Raw genomic sequence first — 10,306 nt, forward strand, 5'->3', positions numbered from 1 at the left:
GGACGTAGGGTAGCCTCCTCTTGGAGACACATGGCAGCAACAGCAAGCGCTTGATACAAACTTCTTATTGAGAAGTCCCCTTGAAGAAGTGGGTCTGCCATTTCAGGGAACCTTCTTTGGTCCTTGAAAAGTGGCTGTGCCTGTTCAACAAAATAACATCTACACTAAAGAAATGACTTTTAATCACAGTTTCAATCAACTCGAATATAAACTAGACATGTACGCATGATTGGACTTGGACAGATATATAAGGTATATGACAAGGCTCACTCATCCATAAAGTTGATCTCGCAACATTATGAAAATGCGTGTAGAATCTCAACATCCCTGACTTATAAAAGAAAATTTACATATTAACAGAAAACCAACCAGCGAGATTCCAGAAAAAACTACAAAGATGTTACTTTTCCATTGAAATGTAAAATGAGCCATTGAAATATTCTATACTTGCTCAATAGTACTTTTCCATCAAAAGTATAAGAAGCTCCAGCTTAAGACCACCGGACAACAAAAGCGCACACCTTTAGGTAAATTACAAGAAGCAACCTTGAAGACATTCTTCACAAACGAGACAACCGTTATGCGAACAGGTTGGTACCAACACATATCTCCTTAGAAAAATATAATTGAAGACTACTAATTGGACTCTTTTAAGCAAACTAATTAGTAGCCAAGGACACACAAAGGTCCTCCGCCAGATCTCCTACCTCACTATGTTGCTTTGATACTCGAACAAGTAGATTTTAAGAGCGTTAGCTTAGACTGAATAAATTTACATGGACAATTCGTAAAAAATGGTCTGTCATGAGTAATATTTTTAACACAAAATGATGGGATTGGCGTCATAAGAATTACGATTTGTCCCAACTCTTCTAGAAGCCATTGGCACTCTTATTAACTTCTTCTGGAACAATAGCTTTTATTAAATACACAAAATTCCAAATTCAAATTCATTAAAAAAAAAAAAAAAAAAAAAAACCTCTTAACGGATTCACATTCAAGCAAGGAGAAACAAAAAAAGTAAAGAGCAAGGAAGAAAATTACCCAAGAAACTAAAATTTTCTCTCCTGTTGGCCGAGTGATGTCAACGGCTCTTCGCCCGGTGATTAACTCAAGTAAAACAACTCCAAAACTGTAAACATCCGATTTCAAGGTCAGCTGACCTGTTCTTGCATACTCCGGGGCACAATATCCATACGTGCCCATCACCCTCGATGATACATAAGTCTTATCTCCAATAGGACCAAGCTTTGCAAACCCGAAATCTGCGAGTTTTGGAATGAACCCTTCGTCCAACAAAATATTGGATGATTTCAGATCACGATGTATAACAGGGGTGATTGGCATTGTCATGCAAATATGCCAGACCTTTAGCGGCTCCCACTGCTATTTTCATTCTTGTATACCAACCTAACGGCTTCTGGTCTGGTGCGAGATCTACAAACAAATATAAGACATGTATTGAAATATGTGGCGTGTATTGAATTATTGCAAATTCAAAGGAAGATTATTACTAAAAATGTTTCCTTCAAAGAGATATCGCAAAATCAAAAGATTAAATATAATTGACATACCTAGAAGATGATTTTCTAGAGACCCCAGTGGCATATATTCATAAACCAAAAGCTTCTGATCTCCCTCATCACAATATCCAATGAGATTAACTAGATTTTGATGGTGAAGAAGACTTAGCATTAAAACCTCAACAAGAAACTCTCTATTTCCTTGCAACCCATTCCTATGAAATTGCTTAATAGCCGCAAGCTGATCATAATGAACCAAAATCAGTCCTAAATTTCTTCAATTATTCCAAGAAGCTCTCTACTCAATTCATGGTAGTTAATTTAGTCCTCATTTACCTGCCCATTCTCAAGGCATCCCTTGTAGACTCTTCCAAACCCACCAGCACCCAATAGACATTCTGGTCGAAAATTCTTAGTTGCCAAGGCAAGCTCACGGAAGGTGAACTTTACTGCAATATGTCTATTATCGTTTTTGCCATTGGATTTTTTTTTGTTTTTGGTTTGAGGTGAGGTTTTTTTATTAGGATTCTCTGCAAAACAAAGTGTGGATGAATAAGTTTTTAATGACCAAATAATTTTACACTTCTCAATCAATGTTTATAATAATTATGTATGCTCAAACCTAGTTTTCCATCAAATTAAGCTCATTAATAGCCAATGCCAGTAAGAAAGATCATATCCAAGTGCCTTACAAACTAAGAAGAATGAACCTAAAGGAAGGGAAATGTTTGCTCATCTTGAAGTTTTTTGAAGAGTAATGATTTTCTGACTCCCCCACGTGGCATGCTAATATTGCTCTCTTGGTGTGGCATGTGCTAGAACCATAGATCTTTTTCGTCGGGATACACAACTGCACATATTTATGGGGATGTGCAGATGTGTATCCCGATGCATAAAATATATGGTTCTAGCACATGCCATGCCAGGAGAGTATTTTGAGTATGCCACATGAGGGAGTCCGATTATTACGACTTGTGTTTCGAAACTGATTATAATTGAATTTGATTTTTTTTTTCCTTTTTCTAAAGAATAGAGTCTCATTTTATGGAAACCAGTCGTGCACAAATAACTTTACAAGTTGCAAGGAAACATAAAATCTTAGATCATCCGATAGTGAAAATTTTGTATCCGCATTATGAAATGACGTTGGAGTAGGGGAGGGGGATAGATTAATAGTTAAACAGATGTCCACTCCAAAAGTTACACCTTAAAACCTATGATTCATTTTTGCACCAAAACAAACATGGATGGAGGTAGATGTGAACACATTTGAACTAATAGAAGTCAGTATTTTTTAAGGAAAGGCTTTGAGTATGATTGTCTTCCATATATGCTAAGGCAAACAGATTACTCACCGAACGGTGAAATGGATTCTTTACGAGAAGCTGGTGGCAACTGTAACCTCTTGCTACTATTTATTCTCTTTGACGCCTTCTTCTCATGGGCTGAGAAACACGAAAAGCAATTTATGAGTCGATAAACCAATAAATTCTTTTTGAATTGTTAGATATGGAACCTTCAAAACACCAATGGAACCTTGAAAATCTTAGGTCATGTTTGATTGTAGGGAGAATAATTATCTGGGAATTCCTTTTCCTATGTTTGAGTACAACATGGAAAATCATGCGCAAAAATCTCATTAAATTGGGTGTATAAGTTTATCTTATTTGAGTAAGTCTGGCCTTACTAATGGGCTGTTGAGCTCACCTTGTGGCTTCCAAAAACATGATTCAATGTCACAGTGATGTAGATAACAAAATTCTATGAACTTTAAAGAAAAAAAAACCTTGAAAAAGTTTATTTTTCACTGCTAGATTTTAATTTTAAATTTGGGAGTTCGATGGGAGTTTGGTAACCGTCTATTCTTAAAACCTTGGATCAAGTTAAAAAAAAAAAAAAATCAATTTTTTTAGGATCTGAGTATTTCCATGAAATCATGAGGGCTATGGTGTTGGATTGCCAATTTGATACATATTTGAGCTTGACGGCCTTAGTAAGATTCGAAATCTTACTTAGTTCTCTCTTTTTTAAAAACAATTAAATTAGAAGAAGGTATGAGCAGTTTCATATGTATCCGAACTCCGAAGAGCTTATTTGTAATTTAAAATATTGATTATAGGGTTTTAAAGATTACACTACCAAAAAAAAAGAAAATATTTTTAGTAGATTTGAAAATGAAACAAATCATACCTTCCATGTTGTCTTCTTGAACATGGTGATTGAGGTCAAGTCCACTGTTCACGGTTATCCTATTTGTGATTTGTTCCTGAACATAGTGATTGCAGTCAAATCCACTGTTCGTTGTAACATTATAATATGTGTTGAGCTCTAGATGATCAATGCGATGGTTCAAACCAAATCCATCACTGTTGACCGTAGGCTTAATGTATGTGTCGAGCTCCTGATGATCAATGCAATGGTTCAAGCCAAATCCGCTGTTGGCCGTAAGATTATTAAATGTGTTGGACTCGTCAATTTGGTGGTTCAAGCCAAATCCACTATTGGTACTTGAACTTACCATATTAATGTATAGTGGATATCTAATATTGGGGTTGATTAGGATCTATTTTCGTACCATATTTTTATAATTAGAAGGTTCAATCTGCAAAGAAGAAAACAAATACACCTTAGAGCTTGTGAAAACTGAAAAAAAATATATATTAGAGTACTGATAATCTGACTTAGCCATGTGCCAACTCAATCGACTTACCTCATGTGACAAAGTTGGGAACCGTAGATGTACTCTCCTCCGGACACAGACTATGGTTCCCCATAAAAAGGTGCAGTTTTGTATCCGGACGAGAACACATCTATGGTTTGCAAACCAGTCAAGTGAGAGAAGTCGATTGAGTGTGCCACGTGCCTAAGTTAAATTATCACGACTCAAAATATAAATGGTGAAAAAGGCTAAAATTCAAACAAAAATCACTCAACTACTACGAATTTTTTACGATCAAACAAAAAATATCACTCCCTCTCTGTTTTTTTTTTTTCTTCTTTTTTTTGGCTGATTTTCAAAAAGATGCGTTGAAAATTTTTGACTATTCATTTTAATTCTGAAAATGGTAAATTACTATTTTTGAAATTAAAATATTTTACATAAGTAGGAAAAATTATTATATAAATCATAAATATTTTTCTCGTTACAATTTTAATCAAAATAGTTTCAAAAAAATTTCGGTTTATAAAATAATAATAAATAACAACACACCCTCATATTTGAACTGAAATTAAACATTGCTTCAGGATACCCTTAGATGCATTTTTAACTTACAAGATATGTAGAAGCAGATGTCATTGGAGAGAGAGAGAGAGAGAGAGAACCTGCATTTGGGTGGGAGATTCCTCCATATATATATAAACTAATGAGGAAAATGAATACGGAGTTCATCGAAGCTACGTAGAAATTAAGTACTTTTTGGATTATTTTGTGTCGAAGCTACGTAGAAATTAAGTACTTTTTGGATGGGTACAATTAGGGGTGCAACTTGGTTCGGGTTGATTCGGTTTAGAGTAAAATCAGAACCGAACCGACCAAGATCGGTTCTATTATAAGAGAATCAGAACCGAACCGAATTAATCTAGAACCAAAACAACCCAAACCGAACTTAATTCGATTTGGTTCGGTTCGGTCCCATGGGTTGCCTCTTTCCCTCATTTCCGATCGAATCTTACCTCATCTCTCCCATCTGTTTTTGCAACTAAAGAGAGAGAGAGAGATCATCCACCGCCGACGCAATTAAAGGCAACTCGCAGCCGCAGAGAGAGAGAGAGAGAGGCAGTGAGGCACCGGTCGTCCCAGATCGTAGAGACGATAGAGAGAGAGAGGCACTGATCGTTGCATGTCGCAGAGACGATAGAGAGAGAGAGAGAGGCACTGGTCGTCACAGAGAGAGAGGCACTGAGGCACCGATCGTCTCAGGTCGCAGAGACGATAGAGAGAGGCAGTGAGGCACCCATCGTCTCAGGTCGCAGAGACGAGAGAGAGAGAGAGAGAGAGAGAGAGAGAGAGAGAGAGAGAGAGAGAGAGAGAGAGAGAGAGAGGGGAGAGAGAGAGCCGCGTCGCCGCTCGCACTGTCGCAAGTCGCAGCCGTCGCAGAGACGAGAGACGAGAGAGAGAGTAGAGAGGGGTAGGGTTTTCTCTGTATTTTATTTTTAAAAATTATTTTGGTTCGGTTCTCGGTTTGGTTCGGTTATTTACAAATCTTGAATTGAAAACCGAACCGAATCTATCGGTTCTTAATTTTTTTAATCCGAAACCGAACCGTTATTCAGTTAAAACCGAACCAACCCAATCCAAAACTCTCGGATTGGTTCGGTTCTCGGTTTGAACCGAATTAAGTTGCACCCCTAGGTACAATGGTGTCGGTTCCAAACCAAGGTCATGTGGCACCCCATTTTTATGGCACGTGGCGATTTTTTATTTTTTATTTTGTTTTGTTTTGTTGTTGTTGTTGTTGTTGTTGTGATCTATTAACCATATGGATATGTGGTCCATCTCTTAGTGAATCTCTACACACAAAAGATGAGTTTGATTTGTGATGTGCATCCATTGATTATAGCATCGTCTTAACTCTTTAAAATGATTTTTAATCGTTGGATTTAAACTATTTTCCAAGAGCTTAGATCTAATGGATACAAGTTATCAAACATGAGGAAGAGAAGAGTTTCTTGGTGATGTGTCCAGTGCTTCACATCCTTTAACTTGGTGGAAGTGTTAGTGTTTATTAATTGAGTAATATGAGAATCGATGTCAATTTTAATGTTACTTCAGCATTTTCCTTTGGGGTTAAATTAATAGTTGTGCTAGAGTGACCTCAGGGGACACATGGACGTGGTGGCATACACATGTCCGTAGATGCATTTTACTCATATTTCGGAGAAAATGCATTTATGGCATGTGCACCACCACGTCAACATGTCCCCCATATATCCCCATATATTGTGATAATATCGTAGTTATGTTTTTCTCTAACAATGAAAAATACTTGAACGATGTGTAATACATAAAAGTCAAGTACTTGGTGATTAGAGAAAGAGTCAAAAAATAGTTAGTGTGATTAGAAAACATTAGTACCATTCTATTGATATGTATAGAATATTATTTGAAGATGTGGAATTTTGATTTGATTAACTGAGATAAAATATCGGCTTATGGTTGTTAAAAGGACGGTAAACATTCCCTTGGATGGAAGACAATTCAAAATGCGAGTTAAACTGTTTATCGAGCATTCCCTTCGAAAAGAATTTGGGTGTTGGAGAAAAATTGAATTTTTATTGTCAATTGAAATAAATTGTAATTTGGAACTACTATTTTCTATGTGAATTCAAAATGTGAGTTGAACTGTTAATCCAGAATTTTTACGTTTTACATGAATTGTTCAAATGAGACACGTTTTCAATTCAGAACCCTATTATAGGTGTCAAGTTAGGTAATGGATTTCCCAGCCCACCTCACTATAGTTATATTGCAGTCCACATTCAGAGCAGCTGATATAGATTGGTTTGCATCGATGAAGAAATATGTTACCAATTTAGTGTTTATTGATCATTGATCGAAGATCTGGAGATTTGATTGGCGGCTTTTGTGGTAAATTATAGCTATGGATTGTCAACAACGGATGGTAGTTGCAAATTAGTGGATAGCATGACATAATATCAGTATAAAGGTGAATTGTGAATTATTTTATATATAGTGGATATGTAGATCGCCTAGGAATGGAAATATGTGCAAAAGATCAAACCTGGGATTTTCAAAGTCTCTGAGTTGATGCATCTTTGGGGGTGTATCGTCTTTTGCTTGCAGTAACATTGTTTTGCAGATGTGAGAAACATCTTAAATAGAGCAACCTTGTCTGCACCTCAACCTAATTCATCTTCAATTTTGATTGTAGGTTGTATTCAACATCTACTTCGCAAGCAATTATTTGGAAAGAGATTGAGGTACCACACAAATTTATTTGCAAGATATCTAACAGGATCTCATGTTGCTTGAATTCGATTCTCCAATTCTATAGCTTCAGTAACAGCTTTTTGGTGTTCGTCCGAGCTATCTTTGTTTCGCTTCTCTTTATTGTCGCTTGTCGTTTTATCTGGCGAAGATAGAGACAAAACAGGAAGAGATGCAGGGGCCCCGTAGTCGGCTGGGGTCACTGCAAGGGAACTTAATGCAATTGCACCATCGCTAATCATGGGACGTAGGGTAGCTTCATCTTGGAGACTCATGGCAGAAACACCTTTTTCGGTCTTGAAAAGTGGCTGTGCCTGTGCAAAGATTTGTTAGTAGAAGAGTTCTCCAGCAATCCAAATGTTCATTCTGCCAATCAAACCCAGCAGATTACATGGCCTCTTTAAGGTCTTCTATAGGATATTCTGAATTGTATCCAGATAATTTTCCTTTTGCCACACATTGTATCACTCCTATGTAAGAGTCTAATTCTTCATCTATTTTAGCCCAAACCCTTGAATACCTTCCAAAAAAAAAAAAAAAAACTCAAATAAACACATAAAGTTGATCTCACAACATTATGAAAATGCACGTAAAGCTCAACATCCATGGCTTATCGAAGAAATTTTTTGTGTTAGTTGAAAACCAACCAGCAAGATTCGATAAAAACTACGAAGATGTTACAAGCTTTTGATAGTAAAATAAGCCATTGAATAGTTCTATACTTGCTCAATGATATACTTTTTGGAGAAGCTGCAACTTAAGACCACTGGACAACAAAAGCGCACACCTTTAGTTACATTGCAAGATACGACCATGAAGACATTCTTCATAAACGAGTTGACTGTTTTGCAAACAGGTTGGTCCAAACTCCAAACACAAATCTCCTTAGAGAAACTGTTGAAGACTACTAATTGGACTCTTTAGAGCAGACCAATTAATAACCAAGGAAGTTCAAAGGTCCTCCATCAGGTCCGCTACCTCAGAATGTTACTTGATACCCGAACAAGTTGATTCTAAGAGCGTTTGGTGAACAAATGTTAACATCCATTGAATAAGAATTTTGGATTCAACCCTTCGTCCAACAAAATGTTCGCTGACTTCATATCACGATGTATAACAGGGGGAATGGCCCTGTCATGCAAATATTCAAGACCTTACGGTTCCTGTTGCTATTTTCATTCTTGTATACCAGCCTAATGGCTTTTGGCCCCGGTGCAAGATCTACAAAAGAATATGTAACGTATATTGAATTATTGTAAATTCAAAGGAAGATTATTAATTAAAATGTTTCCTTCGATGCAATATTGTGAAATCAAAAGATTTAATATAATTGGCATACGTAGAAGATGTTTTTCTAGAGGCCTCAACGGGATGTACTCCTAAAACAAATGAGATTAACCAGATTTTGATGGTGGAGGAGATCTAACATTAAAACCTCAACAAGAAACTCCTCATGTCCTTGCAACCCATTCTTGTTAAGTTGCTTAATAGCCACAACCTGATCGTAATGAACCGAAATAAGATCAATAAGAAGAAGAATAAAGTCTCAATTCAAGCACTAGAGTGGTTACTGCCATAGACTGATATTCATCTTTAGCAGTAGAGTGGGCCACTGTAGGTTGCTTTATAGATATCCAATAAATACAATTTGCACCAAGAAAAACACAGTATCATGTGGTTGATCTTCTTGTATCGGGGTATCCAACCCAATCAGCATCAGAGAAGGCTTATAAATTAAAGGTGGTTTGAGTAGTAGGTCAGAGACCAGAGTCAATTGAGCTTTTAACATATTGAAAAATTCGTTTCACAGCAAATGACAAATATTGTTGTAGAGCTCCAACAATAAAAATTAGAGTCAGACTGAAGATGAGGAGTCTGTTTCAAGATGAAAGTGATGTTTCTGAGGAAGAGGAGTAGATAGGAGCTTACAATCCAGAAGGGAAAATTTTGAGGGTATATTTAGCTTGAGACAAGAATATAACTAGAGGATCAATTATCTTCAATACCAAGAAAATAATGCAAATCACGCAAATCATTAAGAGAAAACTTAGAACCCTGTCAGTCAATCAAACATAAAATCATATTCAGATTAGAACTTGTAATCAAGATGTCATCCACATAGATAAGCATAAGAATCAACCCATGTGGATAATGTAACACAAATACTGAAGAATCAACTTTATTGCAGTAGAAACCAGAACTCAATAAATAAAGAGACATGCAATCAAGTCAGAGAAGGGAGAAAATGATCCCAACCATTCACCATCATTGAGATATTTTGATGAGGGGACACAAATTTAATGGCAACACATCCAACTGGATCTCCTGTTGTTTTCTTTATTGTCGCTTGACATTTTATCTGGTACAGATAGAGACAAAACAGGAAGAGATGCAGAGCCCCCTCATCAGCTGGGGCCAGCAAGGAAACTTAATACAATTGCAACATCGCTAATCAAGGGACGTAGGGTAGCCTCCTCTTGGAGACACATGGCAGCAACAGCAAGCGCTTGATATAAACTTCTTATTGAGAAGTCCCCTTGAAGAAGTGGATCTGCCATTTGAGGGAATCTTCTTCGGTCCTTGAAAAGTGGTCGAGCCTGTTCAAGAAAATAACAACATCAACATTGTAAAGATACGACTTTTAATCACAGTTTCAATCAACTCGAATATAAACTAGACATGTACGCATGATTGGGCTTGGATATATATATATATATAAGGTATATGACAAGGCTCACTGATCCATAAAGTTGATCTCGCAACATTATGAAAATGCGTGTAGAATCTCAACATCTATGACTTATCAAAGAAATTTTACATATTAACAGAAAAC

General features: G+C 36.7%; 1 protein-coding gene and 1 pseudogene across 2 annotated transcripts in view; both read right to left on the reverse strand.

Annotated features, from left to right (window-relative positions):
- Positions 1-5,192, reverse strand: part of LOC147401968 (putative serine/threonine-protein kinase PBL7) — a 16,548-nt pseudogene extending 11,356 nt beyond the window's left edge. Inside the window, exons 1-7 of the transcript XR_015178775.1 lie at positions 4,848-5,192; positions 4,099-4,125; positions 3,714-3,789; positions 2,879-2,968; positions 1,860-2,053; positions 1,575-1,764; positions 1,045-1,437 (exon numbers count right to left, since the gene is read on the reverse strand). The product of XR_015178775.1 is annotated as a putative serine/threonine-protein kinase PBL7 (transcript). The remainder of the gene's footprint in view (positions 1-1,044; positions 1,438-1,574; positions 1,765-1,859; positions 2,054-2,878; positions 2,969-3,713; positions 3,790-4,098; positions 4,126-4,847) is intronic.
- Positions 5,193-9,534: 4,342 nt separating this feature from the next.
- Positions 9,535-10,306, reverse strand: part of LOC147401969 (putative serine/threonine-protein kinase PBL7) — a 43,609-nt gene continuing 42,837 nt past the window's right edge. The window contains exon 6 of the mRNA XM_086443478.1: positions 9,535-10,070. Coding sequence (XP_086299604.1) covers positions 9,879-10,070 — 192 coding nt within the window. The 3' untranslated portion in view covers positions 9,535-9,878. The remainder of the gene's footprint in view (positions 10,071-10,306) is intronic.

This window comes from Akebia trifoliata, chromosome 5 (genome assembly GCF_017979445.1).
Source record: "Akebia trifoliata isolate Shusen 1 chromosome 5, ASM1797944v1, whole genome shotgun sequence".
NCBI lineage: Eukaryota > Viridiplantae > Streptophyta > Magnoliopsida > Ranunculales > Lardizabalaceae > Akebia > Akebia trifoliata.